General features: G+C 32.3%; 1 protein-coding gene across 1 annotated transcript in view; it reads left to right on the top strand.

Annotated features, from left to right (window-relative positions):
* Nucleotides 1–19,666, top strand: part of BIRC6 (baculoviral IAP repeat containing 6) — a 197,486-nt gene that overhangs the window by 139,093 nt on the left and 38,727 nt on the right. The window contains 4 exon segments of the mRNA XM_032497324.1: nucleotides 7–307; nucleotides 2,144–2,361; nucleotides 5,705–5,869; nucleotides 6,746–6,914. Coding sequence (XP_032353215.1) covers nucleotides 7–307; nucleotides 2,144–2,361; nucleotides 5,705–5,869; nucleotides 6,746–6,914 — 853 coding nt within the window.

Below are 19,666 nucleotides of genomic sequence, written 5' to 3' on the forward strand. Positions count from 1 at the left end.
CTTTAGGTGAGTGCTCCAGTTGTAACATCTACCACTCAGGAAAAGCCAAAAGATAGTGATCAGTTTGAATGGGTGACTATTGAACAGTCGGGGGAATTAGTTTATGAAGCACCAGAAACCATTGCGGCTGAACCTCCACCTATCAAGTCAGCAGTACAGACCATGTCTCCCATACCTGCCCATTCTTTGGCTGCTTTTGGATTATTTCTTCGTCTTCCGGGCTATGCTGAAGTGCTACTGAAAGAGAGAAAGCATGCCCAATGCCTTCTTCGCTTGGTATTGGGAGTGACAGATGATGGAGAAGGAAGTAAGTGTTTAGTGTTATTGGTGAAATTTAACATAGGTATGTTGTGTAAAAGTTACTTAGATCATTGCCTATTAGGCATCATTTATTTCTTTAGTAATTTAGCTCCTAAATGATTTGTTATTGGCTCCTTAGTTCCAATACTTGACATAATAAATTCTAAAGAATCTTCATTTTCACTTTTTTATTCATTCAGAAAGTATTTATTGAGTGTTTACAAAACTGCCAGGCATCATTGGAGGCATTTAAAGATGAAGCAGGTATTTAAATCCTGACCTCAAGTAGCTAATGTCCTCCAGTAATAACAATGAGGAATCCCTGTACATACATAAACTTAACAAGTTATAAAAATTGCAGTATTATGGAGGATCACAGGTGTGAGATTATTTTCTTACTACCCAGCAATGTGAATAAAGTAGTATTGTTTTTAGTGGGGCCTTGAAGGATATAGTCAATGTAGGTTGCGAATGAGTTACTTCAGAATGTAGGAATTATTTGGGTAGTGTTTACATGCTCATGTTATATAAGAGGGGATAGATTTGCTGATGAAATTTGCATAAAGCAGCACTGAGAGCTCATTTTAAAAGCTATTACTGAAAGCAGCTGGAGGGAAAGGCTTCGTAAGAACTTCAGATTTTATTCTGAATAGCAATGAAGATTTGTTAAAATATGTTAAGTGAAGTAATGATGTGATGACAATGTTTTTTAACAATTCTTCAGAAATCTGGTAGTAGTATTTAAAGAGAACAGAATGAGGAAAATAGTATAAAAATTTATTACTGAATAATGTATTTTATAATATAATAGTAATAATAGAGAATAATAATGAAAGATATGGTGATTATTTCCATTGGACTGGCAGTTTTTTTGTTAATAGAAGGAAACAAAGAAAAATCATAGTTAGGGTGGCCTACCAAGTATATTTTCACTTGGTTTGCCTCTAATTCTTTAATCAGTGACCATGACATTTGAGAATTAATATTTTTATGTTAAAATCATATGGTTTTGATTAGAGGTGAAGCCTGTCACATGCCATTTAGAATTAATACACTGTTAAACCCTGTACAACAAAGTATATTTAATCCAATAAAATTATATTAATTTATTTGTGGACCCTGTAACTCTAAGGCTGTTGAGTATTCAATGTATATACTTTTTCTCTTGTATTTTTGTATTGATGGAATTCTTCAAAAATGTTGACCTAATTTTAAAAGTTTTTATAATAATTGATATTAAATTACAGTGCCTATATGCTAAATAAATCCTGGTTGGTGTCATATGTCGATTGTATATACTTATTTTAGTAGATGAGAAATTTCTGAATGCTTGATCTAGTATTTTAAAGTAGCTAGAGGGATAAGAACCATGGTATTTTAGGACTCTTATTACAAGACAATAGGTATAAATACTAAAACAGAAAAGGAAAAAGAATTGACTTAGGCCATTTCATATCATTTCTAATGAATATGCAGTGAATGTTTACTAAAAAGCATACTTCTCATATCCCTTTCTGCAGTAATTGTCTCATCCCTATTCATGTAGTAGTATTTTTTTGATTTGTTTTGTTTCTTACATTTAATGCTCCTCTCTAGCTAGAACATAGTAGAAAACTTAGTGTAAACAAAACAAAATAGTTTCACTCTTTCATTATGTGCATGGTTGAAATGACTTCTCAGGCTATTACTATTCTGTTTTCTTTTTATGGTATTATTTTGTGGTTGTTTTCTAATAAATCTAATGATACAATTTTATATTATGTTATCATTATAAATTTGTGGCTTGTTGTTACTTATTGTGTTTTAAATATTTTTAATTTTGAGATCTCTTCTTTTAATCTAGGTCATATCCTGCAATCTCCGTCAGCCAATGTGCTCCCAACCCTTCCTTTCCATGTCCTTCGTAGCTTGTTTAGCAGTACACCTTTGACAACTGATGATGGTGTGCTTCTACGGAGGATGGCATTGGAAATTGGAGCACTACACCTCATTCTTGTCTGTCTGTCTGCTCTAAGCCACCATGCCCCACGAGTTCCAAACTCTAGCCTCAATCAAACAGAGGTAGGTTAAGTTTTAATTCTTTAAATTATGAAAAACTAAATCAAATTCATGAAATACAGATGTGCTTATTTCTAAAGTAATTAATACTTCAGAGGCTATGTTCTTTTTATGCCACTAAAACAAAGGATATTTAAATGAGAAATAATGAGCTAATTATTCTCTTCTTTGTTACGCTCTTTCAGAAAGCTTTAAGTTATCCCAGCTACTTGAAAAACAAAATAGATTTTATAGCTTAATAAGCTTTTCCATTTACCAGGGTATGCTGAATTTATACTCTAATCCCTTTTCCCTTCCTTTCTTGAACTTTAGAGAATCATACTATTGAATGGTAGGTTCTAGCCAGTACAGTAAGACAAGGAAAAAAGAAAGAGAGAAAAATTAACTCTGATCATTTTGAGATAATTTGATTGTGTTTATAGAAATTCCAAAAATAACTAATGGCTTAAGTGACTTTAATGAGAATATGATATGCAGGTTTAATATATAAAAATTAAGTTATTTCTGTATACCAGCAACAAACAAAATGAGCTTTTTAAAGATGTCTTTTAGAATAGCATCAAAAAATGGAAAATATCTATGAATAAATCTATCTGAAAAATATGTTCAAGACCTCTTCGTAAAATAACATAAAAATTTCTTAAAAGACACTTACTAAAATAAATTCAATAAACTGAAGTCTCTGTCCATGTTTACCTCTCATGGAGTAGAAAATACAACAGTTCATTAATATTTCTTCCCAAACTGTTCCTTTAATTTGATGGAATTCTGGGTTTATGTTGAAGGAAATTGACAAGTCTATTGCAAAATCTATTCAGAAACTCAAAAGAGTCAAGGATAGCCAAGGCAGTTTCAAAAAGAACAATGTATATAGCATTCTCAACGTATTGAAACTTACTATTAAGCCATGGTATTTGTACAAGGATAGATAGAAGCCCAGCAAACAAAAGAGACTCAAGTCCACATATATATGGTTATCTGGTAATATGACAACAGTGACTACAGCATAATGGAGTAAGTATAGTCTTGCCAGTTAATGGTGGTACGGTCAGTTAAATAGCCATATGGAACAAAAATGAATCTTTAGACCCTACTGTACTCTATATGCAAAATTCTAACTGGATAATAAATCTAAATGTATATAATGTGTACAAAATAATACCAATACCGTTTTACCAAAAAAGATAGATACCTTTATGATCTCAGAATGGACAAAGATTTCTTGAACAAGATATAAAGAAAGCACTAGCCCATATGGGGAAAAAGTGGAAAACAGCAACTACATTAAAATCAAGAACTTGTCATTAACAACACTATTTAAGAGAGTGAAAGGGGAAGCCACAGAATGGGAGACTATATTTGTGTATATCTGAACTTATCAGTTATCCAGAATATTTACAGAGCTTCAAAAATTCCAAAAGGAAAAAGCAAACAATGAAATAGAAAAATACTAGATGAAAAGCTAGAGTGGGCACTTCACCAGAAGAGGCTGCCTAAATATCCAATAAATGTACAAAGGTGATCTGTTGCTTTAGTTACCAGAAAAGTACAACTGAAAACCTTTAATACACTAAGTACACATCCATCAGAATGTGTAATACTTCAAAAATAATAATACCAAATGTTTTCCCATCATTTGTAGTAATATAAAGACAATAGGATGAGTAAATAAATAATGTAAGAGCAACAGAGTGGGTAAATAAGTTGCAGTCTACTAGTAATGGAATACTATAAGGTAATGAAAGTAAACAGCTACAGCCAACTACATATAATAGGACTAATGGATTTTACAAGCACAACTAAAATGCTAGACATAAAAGAATATATACATCATGATTCCATTTATATGATGTACAAAAATTAAAATAAATATAGTGACTACAGTTTCATGTTTAGGTGGTGAAATTATAAAGAAAAGGAAGGAAGGAAGGAAATAATGAGTATGAAAATCAGGATTATAGTTAGCTTTGTAAAGGAATGAGGGTGTGAGAAGAAGGGCAGTTTCTTGCATGCAATGATTTAATTCTTGACCCGCATGGTTAAATAAATTATTTGCAGTTCATTAAGCTTTATGCATTTGTTTTATGTCCTTTCTGTAAATATGTTATACTTCGTATTTAAAATTTTTTTTTAAATAAATAGCTGTTTTTGTCAATAACCTTAATTATTCTACTGTTAGATATGTGGTAATGAAATTTTCATGATTTCTTTAGCAGTTTATCTTACAAACTGTGAAAGATGGAATTCCTCAGTCATAGATTGATAAAACTTTTTCAAATCAATTTATGAAAGTATTATTTGTACCTAATACTATTCCTTAGAAAATGTTTCCATTAAAATGTTTGCAAATTACCCATGAAATTAATACTTAAATATCAATGTTTTGAGGGTACATAGTATGTTAATTTAATGACAGTTCATTAAAGGAGGATTCTTGTTACAGAATTAATTTTATAGTCCATAGAAATCATGGTAAGAATTGACCTTTGCAGAGTTTGAGGTTACATTAATAAAACAGTGGTTCTCATTTTTTTCTGTCTGTACAGCATTCATGTTTTTAGTATGTTCTCTATTCCCAAAGGAAATTTACCTGTACATCACATTCTGAACAAGAAAGAAGTTGAGAATTATTTCTAGACATAGAAGGAATCTTGCTGTGATTGAAAACATATGACATCATTATAGATTCATCCTAAAAGATCTGGCTCATATTTCTATTCCTTTCACTATTTCTGTTCCTTTCCTTTTTGAGTCATTGACTCTTTACACCCTAAGGTGGTTTACCCCATCTATTCCTGATAAATACTTTAAAATTTCATTTATTTATACTTAAATATAAGCATTTGTTCCTCATTTTCCCCTTCCCCTAACTGTTGACAACTACCAGTCAGCATTCTGTCTCTATATGTAATTTACCTATTCTGGATATTTCATCTAAATAGAATCACATACTATGTTACCTTTTGTCTGTCTTATTTGACTTAGCATAATGTTTTTGAGGTTCATCCAGTTAGTACTTCATTACTTGTTATGGCTGAATAATATTCCATTGTATGTATTTACTACAATTTATTTATCCATTTAGCCATTTAATGGGCTTTTGGGCTGACCTTTTGGCTGTTGTGAGTGGTCTTCCTATGAATATGAGTATACCTGTATTTGAGTATCAGTTTTTATTTCTTTGGTTATATACCTAGGAATGGAATTGCTGGGTCACATTGTAGTTTTTTGTTTAATTTTTAAAGGAATCTCCAGCTGTTTTCTGTAGCAGCTAAACAGTTGAAATCCTACTGGTAGTTTTGAGGATAAAACCAAATAGTAATAAATTTTCATTTTTTATTGTAAGCCACAGGTATCAAGCTCTCATAACGCTACATCAACAGAAGAACAGCAGCTCTATTGGGCTAAAGGGACTGGCTTTGGAACAGGCTCTACAGCTTCTGGATGGGATGTAGAGCAAGCCTTAACTAAACAAAGGCTGGAAGAGGAGCATGTTACTTGTCTTTTGCAGGTATGTTTACACAGTTGATATTGTCAGTGATAATAGTTAAATAATTTTTTTGTATTTGTATTAATTTTTAAGTATTGTTGACTACCTGACTCATCCTTAGCTACTCTTATAAAGCCCATTGTGCTCCCTGCTCTCAGTGCATTTAAGACTACTCTTCCCTGCTTGTAACTCCAAATTCTTCCCTCTCAAATTAGTTTCTTCACTGAGAGGAAAGTGACAAGGATGAAATTATTCAGTAACTGAAAAATATACCATCTCTGTCTTCTTCTGGTCAACTTCACAAGGGCTCTATCTGGACTCTTTCTTTGAAAAAAATTATCTGTTTGTATCTTTGTTTCTCACATTGTTCAATTAAGTTTCTAGAATCAGGCAAGGTGAACTAATATAGAAACTCCTTAATACCACATAAATGAGAAGAGGAGGTTCTTAAAGATTAGCTTTAGTTCTTGCATCAACTAATTGAAATTAGTTGCCTTTTTTTTTTTTTTTTTGAGTTTTGGTCAGGTCTTTGAGCATTATTTTTTACAATTCTAGAATGATAGCCTAGTTCTAGTATAAAATTCTAAGATTTCATCACCCTCAAACTGAGTCTATTCAATAAAAGAAATAATCTCAGAGTTACTCAGCTTTTAAGTTCATGTTCTTAGATGGATTGCTTCTATATATCTAGTCATGTACTGTGCATCGTTATGCAGAACACATCCTCTTGAAAATCTGAAGAAAAAAAATCTTATTTTTAAAACACGTAGTATGAGGCATTGATTGAGTTGAAAATACATACTCTTGGTATTCAAATTGAATATGTAACATGAAATAGGGGCTTTTAAAATATGTGAAGCTAAAATCCAATTTAAATCCAGCAACTTTTATTTTTAGGTTCTTGCAAGTTATATAAATCCTGCGAGTGGTGCTATAAATGGAGAAACTCAGTCGTCTCACGAGAGTAGAGGACAGAACAGTAATGCCCTTCCTTCTGTCCTTCTAGAGCTTCTCAGTCAGTCCTGTCTCATCCCAGCCATGTCGTCATATCTACGAAATGATTCAGGTAAATCACGTTGCAACTATTCCTCTAAAATATCTTAATGGATGAATACTTTTGTTTACTTATTTTATCATCATCAGTTTAAATGATATGGTTCAATTGAAATATTTGGTATTATTCTTCATATATATATATATTTATGTACACCTATATATATTTGTAGGTATGAGTTTAATGTATTTATTTCTTAAAAATTATTCTGGAAATACTTAGTTGTTTTGGGAGGGCCTCATTTGTTACTGTGTAGTCATGTGTCCTATTACATAGTTTTTATTATTGCTTTGTTTTCACCATGAAAGTACATTTTTTTCTTTTATTAATCTGGAACTGAAAATGATAGGGCAGAGGCTAGCAGCTTCATGACAGTATTCTGATCTGAATATGGTTAATTGAATTTCTTTGTGTTTTTAATATTTTTCTCAAACACTGGAATTTCAGGCAGTAGTAATTCAAAGAAAGGCAGAAAGATAAATTTTTCAAGTCCATAGGTACTTGACAATAAGGGTATTAGATTTTATAAATTCAATAATAAATGTACCAGAGGTACTTACTTTGCCAATATTCAAGTGATTATTGATTGAAGCTAGTTTATTATTTCTTTAGTTGTGGAATTATCTTCCAAGAAATGTATATTCTTTTCCTAAAAAAGAATAGAAAGTTTATGTCTTATTTAGACACCCAGTGACATACAGGTATTGCCAAGAAAAACAAGCAGTTAACATCTACTCCTTTTAGCCAGGACCTTTAGCTTTTTTATTTATTCACTTTGTAAATTTAAACTATCTGTTCTTCTTAACTCTGCTTTGATTCATATTCTTATTCATGAAAATAGATACACATTTAAGTAGATTATTAAGGAAGACTCAGGAAAGCAATAGCAGTGAATCTTGAAGTATTCTGTTTTGATGCTTGGTAGCAGTTTAAATTCACGTTGGATGGATGGAGTACATACTTGTATTTGAAAAGGGATTACTACCCCTATATTTCCCCTTTATATGGAGATTATTGTGCTTTAAGACACACCATTTCCGAGCCTACCTCAAATTTCTTCATAAAAATGTTGAGATGTTACATTATTTAAATTGATTTCTTTTAGACTGACCTGTTTAATACATCAGATTTGTCTTTTTAAAAATTGAATGTTAAATATGCAATATATTTCTTGATTAAGTAAAATATTTGGAGCTGTAAACACTTAAATATTTCAGATCAGTACCAAGATTTAATATTAAATTGTATAGAAAAATTGCACAGAATAAGATAAGATTTCTCTTTATCTCCTTCCACATTATTAAAATATTCTTAATCCTTTTACTTTTAAACTATATGACCTCTCAAATATTTTTAAATTTCTGTCTTGTTTTGAAATTCAATCTTTGTGCAACATTGAACTTTTATCTTTATGGCTCAGGGTCAAAAAGGAAATCTGATATTACTTACTTTTACCATTAAAAATAATCTACTGAAGTAGGTACACTTTCTGGTGAGTGTGTATGTTAATAAATAAGCTGTGATTCTGGTAACTATATGTATTGCGCAGGTTTAGATATTGCATCTTGAAACTGTTTTACAATTTAATGTGACAGACCAGAGTTTACCTTTCCTTTGTGACTGTTTTCCTGGAATAAAGAAATTTCTTTGCCCAAGGTTTAGATTTATATGCTTGATACGTTGAACCTGATACGTTGTCCAGTGGTGTAATTATAACTGATACATTTATATTCAAATGTGGTTACAAAAATTATTTTGAAATAAGATTTTAAATTAAGATAAATTAATATAAAGTAATTGACTTAGATAACTGGCAGCATACCTCTTAAATGATGTCTTCAATGATCAGAGAAAGTTTTTCTGTAGTTTCGGATATATTCTGATGCATAGTTTGTGAGAAACGAGGTACAGTAGTTAAGCCCATTTAGAATATTCTAGATACAAATTATATATACAGAAAATGTAGCTTAATACTATATTAGTGAATATGTTAATTTTTAAAACATTTTAAATCTGAACAAATTACCTAGTCAGAGTCTTCCTTGAACTTAGTAAAATTCTTATTTTAGAAAATTAGTCTAAAGTTCACTTTCCAATTTTGTCATTGGTCTGTAGAATATTAGTTTTGGCCATGTGGGGGAAGGGTGTTGGGATAAGGTAAAGCCTCCAGTCTAGAATCTTTTACTTCACTTAATTATCATCTTTGTTCTCCTTTAATCTAGAACAGTTCTCAGCTTTTCTTTGCCTTACATGATATTGACATTTTTACAGAATAGACTATTTTATAGACTATCCAGCAAGTTGGTTTTTAACTGTGAGAGCAGTGCTAATATTTTCATGTGAGACATTATATTTAAGAGATGTTTTGCTTACATTGCTAGCAAATTATATACAAAAACACAAACCTAATGTAATAGGCTCTTTTGAGAGCTATATAGTAATCTCCTTGGGAGATTGGTTCCAGGACCCTCTGCCAATACCAAAACCTTCAGTTGCTCAAGTTGCGTACAAAGAATGGTGTATGTAGTATTTGCATATAACCTGTGCACATCCTCTTGTGTACTCTAAATCAACTCTAGATTACTTATAATACCTAGTACAATGTAAATGTTATATAAATAGTTGTTATGCTGTATTGTTTAGGGAATAATGACAAGAAAAAAATGTCTGTACGTCTTCAGTACATGGGCAGCCATCATCATAGGACTAACTACATAGCACATGCCAGCACGGTGTACCATTTTCTTTGTTTTAGCACTTACAGACTGCTTTCATTTAATGAAAGAGAAATACAAAGAATAAAACACAGAATATTTAAAATACAAATACATATGGAAAATATAATTGTAAATAGAGAAAATATAAATTCATTCTCTTTCTCTCTCACACACATACTATGTTAACAATCACCAAAACCCTGGTTCTTCTTTCTTGATAACCCTTGTATGAGGATTATGGTGGTGATGGCTATATGGTGCCTACATTGCTGATGTGGTGAGATGACAAGATGTGTGGCATTGTAGGTAAGTGGTGAGACAACAGGCTAACTTGAAACTTCTGACAGGACATCAGAGGGGTCATCTATGTAGGAAAACCAGTTCCAATTGCAGACGTTCACACTTTGGAGGAGGCCCAATAATAGTAAAGTCTTAATCTATAGAGTCTGAGAGCTGGGGATCTTCAAGTGTTGAAGATCAAGGATTCACGTTTGCAGATGCTTTAGTTGAAACATTGCTATAGGAAGCTGTTTCTTATTTCCTTTGCATCATCAAACAAATCTTACAGTGGTTGTAGGCATGTTGTTATCCCTCAGGTGACACAGAGGCATCCTTCCACTGAAGGATGTACTCAAGGATCGTATCCTTTAACACTTCCACCTTTTCAAAAACTGCTGCAAAGTTTCAAGTGTCCAAACTGATAGCTCTGCCTCCTCTGGATCTTCTGCATCATCATCTGTCGAGGATGTCAGCAGATCTTTGAGTTCCTTGTTGGTTAAGGTTTCTTTATGCTCTTCTATGTGTTTCCTGTTGTCATTCTCAAATCATGTTAGAGAAGACTTCTCCATCAACCTCACTTGCAGCATTCAAGATATTCCTGACTTCTGCATCAATAGTGGGGCATCAGTCACAAGCTCACTCCATATGGCTTCCAACATGCACTGACTGTCTTGGGCTTTTAGGGCATCTGCAGCATCTACATTTGTGAAGCTTTTCCGTAAGTCCATGATATTCCAGTCAGGGTTAACATCAAGGGCAGCAGGAATCCTCCTGAAGGTGAGGTGGGTGTAGGTCACTTCAGTGCACTTAATGATGCCTTTATTAAGTGGCTATAGCAGTGATGTAGTGTTAGGAGGCAGGAACCTCACTTCCATTCTCCTTGGTGAAGCAGAGACATTGGGGATGGCTGGGAGCATTGTCAGTTATGAGGACCTTTATTGGCAGCCCCTTCTTTTTGAGGTGTTTCTTTACTTAGGAATGAAGCCCTAACGAAACCATCTCAACAACAAGATGGCTGTCACTCAAACATTCTTGTTGTGTTGCCAACACACAGCCAGGCGATTATTGGTTTTGTCTTTAAGATCCTCAGGATTGTTTGCTTCACAGATGAGGCCCAGCTTGATCATGTGACCTGCTGTGTTGCCACACAGCACTGTAGTAAGGGAATCTCTTTCTAGGCCTTGAGCCGCACGGCCTGCTTGGTACTCTTGGCTGTATGTACGGTTCAGCATCTTCTTCCAGAAGAAGCTTTTTTTTTTTTTTTTTAAGTCACAACTGAAGACTTGCTCTGATATGTGACCTTTCTATTGAGTTTCTTAAGCCCTCTGGGAATGCTGACGCTGTGTCAGCATCAGCTGATGCTGATTCTCCTGTGATCTTTAAGTTCTTGAAGCTCTGCTCTTTTCATAGCTAACTAGCCATCCTTTACAGCCTTAGAGTCCCTCTCACTTTCCTCAAACCCCTCACGGCAGTGCTCAGAGAGGCTAAGTGCTTTTTCACACATGGTTTTGCCATCAACAAGGATATGCTTTTGTGATGTGTCCTCTAGTCACATGCTTGATGCTTTCTCCATCTTTGCAGGCAGTGTATCAGGAAACAGAGAGATCATTTTTGCCATTGTAGGGGCAGCATTAACACTTCCACAAATTTCAGCTTCTTTCTGCTTTATTGTGCAAATGTTCGATTTATTCTTTTCAGCCTTACCAGTAAGCCCACTTTGGCAGGCAACATGCCACTTTTCACATGATCTAAGATTTTTATTTTCTCAAGAGATAGCACTTTACATTCCCTCTTAGCCTTTGAGGGGTTACTTTGACCTCTTAATTGCTCTTTAGGAACACCCCCCCCCCCGAAACAAAGGTGTATACAACACATGTAGCCACTGAGTGAGATGTGAGGCAGACAGTGCTCAGCAGCATAACTCTGTGTTGGCCAACTATATGTAACAAACTTTGTAATTTTGAAATAACTTGGATTTTTCTTCAAAGAAATTTAATTCAATAAACTAAGTCTATAAGAGAGTTGTTAGAAAAATTGTAAATCAGTAAGTTTGAAGCCACAGCTTCAAAGTAAGTGACTGAAACAAATAAGTGAACTGTATGTTTGTATTAGGCCATTTTATCTCTAGTATCATTCTCAAAAGGAATGATAAAAACCCTTAAAGAGAGAAAGCGGTTATTTTCATGAGAGATTTCTTAGGTAGATAGGAAAATCCTTGTATAAAGGATGTGTTCGTTTTAATTTCTCTCTTGTAACATTCTGACTTCCATTTGTCATAGCCATGTTTTTTGTTCTGTTTTGTGAACAAGTATTTTTCCTGAAGCAGCTGTCAGTTACTTGTATGCTATTGCATAAGCCTTCAGTTTCCTCGCTGGCCACTAGATGGAGATCTCATTTCATTGCTGGAAATGCTTTGTAAAATTACATAAATGTGAGAATTAACCAGTAAAATATTAATTTAAAGTCCCTCACTCTCATCTCATCTCACTCCCATTTTGGGAAGTGCTATGTTCCTCTTTTCAGAAAATAGTACCACTGAGCACATTAAATTACTTGCCATTAATTTAGTGGAGCATGCTAAAAATCCTTTATCAAAATGTAATAAAGTCTTTACCTTTTTCATACTGGTTTCATAGTGTCAGATTAGGAAGAAACAAATGAAATCCAGAGAAATTTATTCAGTGCCCAAGTTTAGCAGTAGTATGACCATTGCTAAACACGTATTTTCAAATTTAAAGAAAGATATAAATAGGTTTTTTGAGTGTGGAAAAGAGAAATGAATAAATGTGATATGTTAGAGGAAGGTAGAAATGAGACAGAAACAGGCATAGAACTTTTCTATTGGGAACATTATAAAGTATCAACTAATTTGGCTTTACCTTAGCTAAATGATGGCTTGTATTACTATTAAATTTCTTCATTTTCATAGTATTTGTTTGGTAGTTCCATAACTATCTGTAATGTGACAAAACCCACTATTGCAAGATTGTTATACCATCTGATTTTCCTCACACTGGATTTTGTGGGTTTAAAGTTCTTTGATCTTAGGTTATATTCCTCAGAAAGTCAGCATTTAAGTAAAATTTTATGAGAGAATAAAGTTAATTTTGTCATTATGGCCAGTGTCTTAAGTATGACCACACTCTTTAAATCCAGAAATTATTTCTAAAGTTACTTCAGAGTAAACGTACAGTTGGAACTACAGCTATCTTTCCAGACCTCAGCACAAGAAATTCAAGAGTGCCTGTTGTCCTCTAAGGGCTTAGAAATTGTATTAGTGTTGTAACACAAAAATACACTGCTGTATCAATGGAAAATATGTAATTTTATCATCATTTATGAAAGCAGTTCTTTTGCTTGTTCTGTTGATACACATTGCCTCAGAAACAAATAAATTGAAATTATTGAGCTGTCATAACACATAGTTCTTAACTTTATATCCTTATTTATAGTTTTCTTGGTAATAGTTCATTTGAAACTTTAGAGTTATATTGTCATTTCTTTCCACTGTTGTAATAAACAGTCTGCCAGAAATGAGTGAAAGTTTTACAAGGTTCTTCTGCTAAGTAGAGTTGCATGTCACTTGATTTTTAATCCCCAATTGTGTTATGACATGGTCCCAGTTTTCTTAAAAATTAAATGAGGAGTACAGATAAAATCTGAAACACTTGCCTATATTTAATATATTCTACTTCTATTTATGATTCAAAAATGAGATACTGCCTGCCATTTCATTCTTGGTAAAAGAGTACAGAGTACCAAAATTTTGAGCATGTTAGTGGCCACTCATCTGGCACACGTAAGTGCTCATCAACAAATACTAGATCCTTTTAACTAGAATTCTCATAGCTGTCAAAGTATCCTAGGTAAAAATATTTTTGGTTTAGAATACATTACTCTGTCTCTTAAATAGTTATACGGGTAAACTTTACAAGGGAAAGCGAGGTTGCTTAGATTAAAATTTAGATGGGTTTCCAATTGATTTGATTTATACAGATTTGTAAGGGTAGAATATATGCAACACTTAACGCACCTTCTTTGATTACCCAAAGTAGAGTGGTCCTTCCCTTTCCATTAGTTACCAGTATACCTGATGCTTATATTTCCACTTCTCACGTTGTAGTCTGATTACAGTATAAAACTTCTTATTAAAATTCCACCTAGCCAACCTGCCAAATGAACTATAACTCTCTATCTATAAACAACTTGACTTGTGCCATATAAATATTTCTTTTCCCATTAATTAAATTGTAAGCCTAAGAGTTAGTTACATTTATTTCCAAATTTATTTATGCCAGTTATATTGCCATGACATTGTTAAATATTACACAAACTAGATGCTTATATGGTAAATTAATGGCATAAAAAAGGAATTGGCTAAAACAATCATTGAATTAAGTCTACATGAGAAACTATAAAACATACATGTGTGTGTGTATGTATATATTTCCCACCCCCAGTAGAATCCCCTTCCTGCTGAATAGAGCAAATTTATCTTGGCTTGTGTAAAAAAAACATTCATACTTTGATATTCTTCCAAAAATCTTTGATCTTTTGATGGGGTTTTCATGTATTTCATTATTTGGTCCTACTGGCTGGCTTAATTGTCAACTGTAGCCAAAGTTTAGCATATTCTAAGGTTGACATGAATCTCCAAAACAATTTATTGGCTAAGGCTTGGTTGAGAAGTATAAATTCAATAAGTAAAATAATGGAAAAATGAAAGGAAATGAAATATTATATATGAATCATTACATACAGAAGTTATTTTTATCGAAGTATTTGTGTAAAACTCACTGACGTTTTCCTTACAGCACTTGCATGTGATGGAATTATTACTGATTGCATATTATAATGTACAGATGTTCTTGATGATACATGCTCACTTAAGATACCCTGTTACTAATCTCATTTGCAAGGATCTTAATTGCAGAACTGTGTTTTATTTTTAAATACATAGTATCAAAGAATAGTTCTTGGTTTATTTATTGGGTTACATTTTAGTGAGAATTTAAGATTCTAGGTGAAAAAATTTCTCTCACTTTACTATACCCAATGTTTATTTCAGCTTAAAAAAACTCTATATTGTTTTAAGTACAATATCTACAACTATGGATCTGCTAGAGAAGAAAATATATTTTAAAGTTAGGAAGGATAAGTATAAAAGTCAAATTATTAAATCAGTACTAAAAAATTGAGCTGTGTTTTGAATAAATTATACCAGGCAAAATATGTTTATTACATGATTATCTTTTAAGATATGTAAACTTAACATGCAACTTTTAGGGATATTGATTGCAAATAATTATGGATTGTTTTAGTGTTCAATTACTTGAAAGGATTTATAGTTTACAGATAAATAATTTAAGGATCTCTGATTGCTTTGTTTCCATGTGATATTTCCATGAAATATAGGATGATTTTATATTTCAAGTTACACAAAATAAGGATGGATAAATTCTGTAATTGAAAATTAAATCTTTGAATAATTTATTTATTAAATTTTCACATTAGTTTTTTAGTCCACTCATATGGCCATTCCATAAACAAATAGTACTTTACTAGATTGAGTTGAGTTTTTATACTTTAGATGAGTATTTCTCATTTTGTATTACTGGAGTTCATCAGAGAAATAAAGTCAAAACATGCTGAAGAATATCAGAAAAAAAAAGATACTTTTTCTATGTAGTTTTTATTTTCTATGTAATCTTGTAGTCACAACTGTTTAACTACCAAAAAAATCATTATAAGGCATGCATTTCTTCTGATATTCAATATAAATCCAAAAGAAGATTATACTTTTGAAAATATTCAGCATTTATTAATACTGACTGAACTTTATTTTCCTATGCATTTTGTTAGTCGTCTTTCCCATACTGAAAAAATTTCCCTTTCCTATATTAGGTAGATTAGTAGAGACTTAAAGTAAAAATAAATCTGCAAGCAATTTGAATGTAAATAATGTGTATTCAGTATGTACTTTAAGAAAAATGTCTGTGGCATTGTTGCCTTTGTGTCTTCTTTCTATTACCAGATCTTGTATGTTTTTTGGCAAGATATCTTTATTGTCCATATATTCATTGCTGTGCCTAGAGTAAGGCACTTACCCTGGATGCCACCCTTAGAGCCAGGCGCTTACCCTGGAATGTTTGTCATAATCTTTTGGAAATATTCTTTTAAAGGGTTGTCTTAGAAATCATTTTTGTTAGAGCTGTTATTTGTCCTGAATGCAGCCCCATGAAAGAGACCATCAGAGTGTGATATAGATATACACAAAAACAATTACCAAGAGGTTAAGTATTATGCCAATGATGCCTAACATGGTCAAGACAGATTCTTCTTTTTCTTCTTTCTCTTCTTGCTTCTTTACATCTCCTGCTATGATGATAACAGTAGTACCCATTTTCCCAGAAAATCTCTTGGTCTAGAGAGAAAGAAAATTAATTGTGAAACAAATCGCTAGGAAGGGTTATCTTTGAATTGTATAGAGAAATAGTGAATAAACTACTGTACTTGTTTAGTTGCATAATTTTTCAGTGTGCAGTTCTATTTTAGTCTGTTCAGGTGGTAGAAAATGATAGAAAATGAATGCATTTTAGTAGAACTTCAGATATTCTAATTTTAACAATTGGATAGAATAATAGAAAATATAATAAAAAGACATTATATTCTGCCATTTATTCATTTTGGTTCTATAGTAGTTATAAATATATTTTTAAATGTTTTATATATATTTAACTAAGCCAACATATTTAATGTGAGCTGCAGTTCATGCCTGATATGTATGTATAATAACCACTTATTTTAGTCTAAAATAATTGTTACTAAATATGTGAGTTTTTTTTTTTTTAGTATAGTTGATATATAATATTATATAAACTGCAGGTGTATGATATAGTGATTCACAATTTTAAAGGGTATACTCCATTTATAGTTAGTATAAAATATTTACTATAATTGTCTGAGTTTTAAAATAAGTAAAAGAGAAGTGTTCCTTACCCTACATTGCATCAGGAATAAAATATTATCAGATATCCTGCTTTAGTCCACAGTAGTTATGAATGAATCTTTTCTCTTCGTGGAGAACTTCTGTTTACAGTCAGAGAAAAAGAAGTTTAAAAACCTGGACAAACTTCTTATCAAAGATGGCAAATATTTTCAATTCTCCAGAAGGGTGGGTCTTTTCCATTAGTAATCCATGGTAAATTTCACTGTGACTGTTTCCTAAAAATTGATTCTTCAGCTTCTGTCAGTAATAAGCCAAATAATAATCGTGTTCCATTTTTGTTATAGAATTATTTTTAGTTTTTATACATGCTGAATTGTGTGTTTCAGGAACAAAATGGCTAATGTTTATGATTATTTCTTATAAATTTCCTGTCAGATCAACCTGTTAATTATTCTGTTTCTTTTCAGCCATTTGAATATCCTTTTCCCCACTGAAATATTTCAAATACAGAAAAATGAGAACTTTATTCTTTTACCTAGTACTAGTTACTATTTTCAAATTAGGTAATTTCTCTTACTGGAATAAGTATAGTAGTGTCACACACCTGTATCTGTAGTTGGTGATGATAATTCCAAGGTATTTTCAAGCATATTTCATTGCCTATTTCAGCAGATAGGCACATCTGAGGATCTGAAGGATAGTGACTTTGCTTGCTTGGTGGCAAGCAGTAACATTGAACACACACTTGGCACTCACTGAGTGAAGAAGTTGCTGCAAGCCACCCTTGCAGACGTGGCGTTGCATAACAGTGTTGTGCCTCTGCTCTTCTTTGTCAGGCTGGTCACATTTAATCCTGTAGTAACAATGAAGTGTGCTTTAGGAAAAGACACTTAACGGTTTTATGGTGAAGCTCTGCATGGCAAAAAATAGAATCAGGGAATTCAGGAGTGAAACACTTGTGTTTTGTACTCATTTGTATTTCATTAAGAGTTTGTTACCACTTATTGACTCCTTTTGTTTACTGACCACACATACATGTTAGTTTAAAAGTGCATATCTTAAAAAGAGAGCATAAATTAGCTCTTCCCGTAGTTTCCCAGATTCCCTCTCTGGGAATATTCAGAAATAAGTCTTTAAAAAAAAAAACGAATAAGTAAAATCGGGTATAAATAACATGTTCCAATTTCCAGACATAAGCATAGATTGCCAAATGCGTTAGTATCTGGGTAGATTTTGACATTAAAATGAGTGAACTTGTTTATGTAACTGATCGTTGTCAAGAAAAATACAAATATACAAAAACTTCATATTTTAAGTTTAAAATGCATGTTGTAAGAAATGATAATAGTAATAAAATTTATTTAAAATTCTTTGTAAATCAAACCCACAATTTTATGTCTCACACTGTTCTTACTATTCTCAACCTTATTGTCCATTGCTTCTTACCCTGTCTCCACAGCTTTTGCTTCCATCCCTCCCTGATATGAGGAGAATATCTTCTCTTTCCATAATTTAAGATTCTCAGTTGGCACAGGGCACTATAATCAATATCTTATAGTAACTTACTATGAAAGTGAGCATATGTATGTTTATGTGTGACTGAAACATAATGCTGTACACCAGAAATTGAAGGAAAAAAAAAGATTCCCAGTTGGAATCTTAAGTAATCTTCTCACTGCTAACTTAGTTGAATAAAATAAATATCAGTAGAGTGAAAAGAAGTACCATGTTTCATTTATTTTTGAAGAGATGTCTTATTCTCTCTGTGCCCATTTATTTCCAGATTTTAACTTTTCCCCCCAGATTTTAAATATTAAAATTATCAACCCTACATGTTTGTCTTGTTCTCCCCCCCTCCCCCCGCATTCTGTACTGAATTTTAGCATGCTAAGTTATCCTCAGCTTTATTCTTACAATGGAGAGGTAGCTTCTCATTTTGTAGTTTTTCTTGTTGTTCTTGGTAACTTCATAATCATTTAATTATTTTTTAAAAACCAACATGTTTTGGATTACGTACATTCTTATCTAAAATAATATATTTTTATAGTTTATTTTTAAACTAATACACTAATATTTTAAAATTAATTAATAGACTAATTTTAAAAATATTTTTAGAAGCAGTTTTGGGTTTACAGAAAATTGAGCAGATATTACATATATCCCATATACCCTGCCTCTCTTTCACTCATAGTATCCCATTACTCACATCTTGCATTTGTATGGTACATGTTTCAATTGATAAACTAGTAGTGATCACATTGTTTTTAATATATTAGGGTTTATTTCCTAAAACACAAAGGCAGTCTACTACACAACCACATACAGTAATCAAAATCAGAAAAAAAAAACAATTGATAGAATATAACCATCTAATTAATCCACAGACACCATTCATATTTCATCTGTTGTCCTAGTTCTGTCCTCTATAGCAAAGAAAAAAATTGCTTTTTGTCCAGAATTTAATCTAGTATCACTTAGTATCATTAGTAACCTTTTCCACGTCCTTCATTCTGTGACATTCCTCAAACTTTATCTTTTGTGACCATGACATTTAATAAAATCTTTTATTATGGACAAGTTTGAAATATGTAAAACTAGTGATGGTAGTATAATGAAAATAATGAACCCCCTGTGAGCTCCATCACCAGCTTCATCTGATAAACTTATGGCCATGCTTTTCATTTCTATCCTTGGTCAGCCAGTTTTTTCCAAACACAAAACATATATACACATAGTAGGTTATTTTAAAGCAAATCTAACCTAGGACATCATTTTATGCACCCCATAAGTAACTTAAGCAATGCCTAAAAGCACAAAGG

This window comes from Camelus ferus, chromosome 15 (assembly GCF_009834535.1).
Source record: "Camelus ferus isolate YT-003-E chromosome 15, BCGSAC_Cfer_1.0, whole genome shotgun sequence".
Taxonomy (NCBI): domain Eukaryota; kingdom Metazoa; phylum Chordata; class Mammalia; order Artiodactyla; family Camelidae; genus Camelus; species Camelus ferus.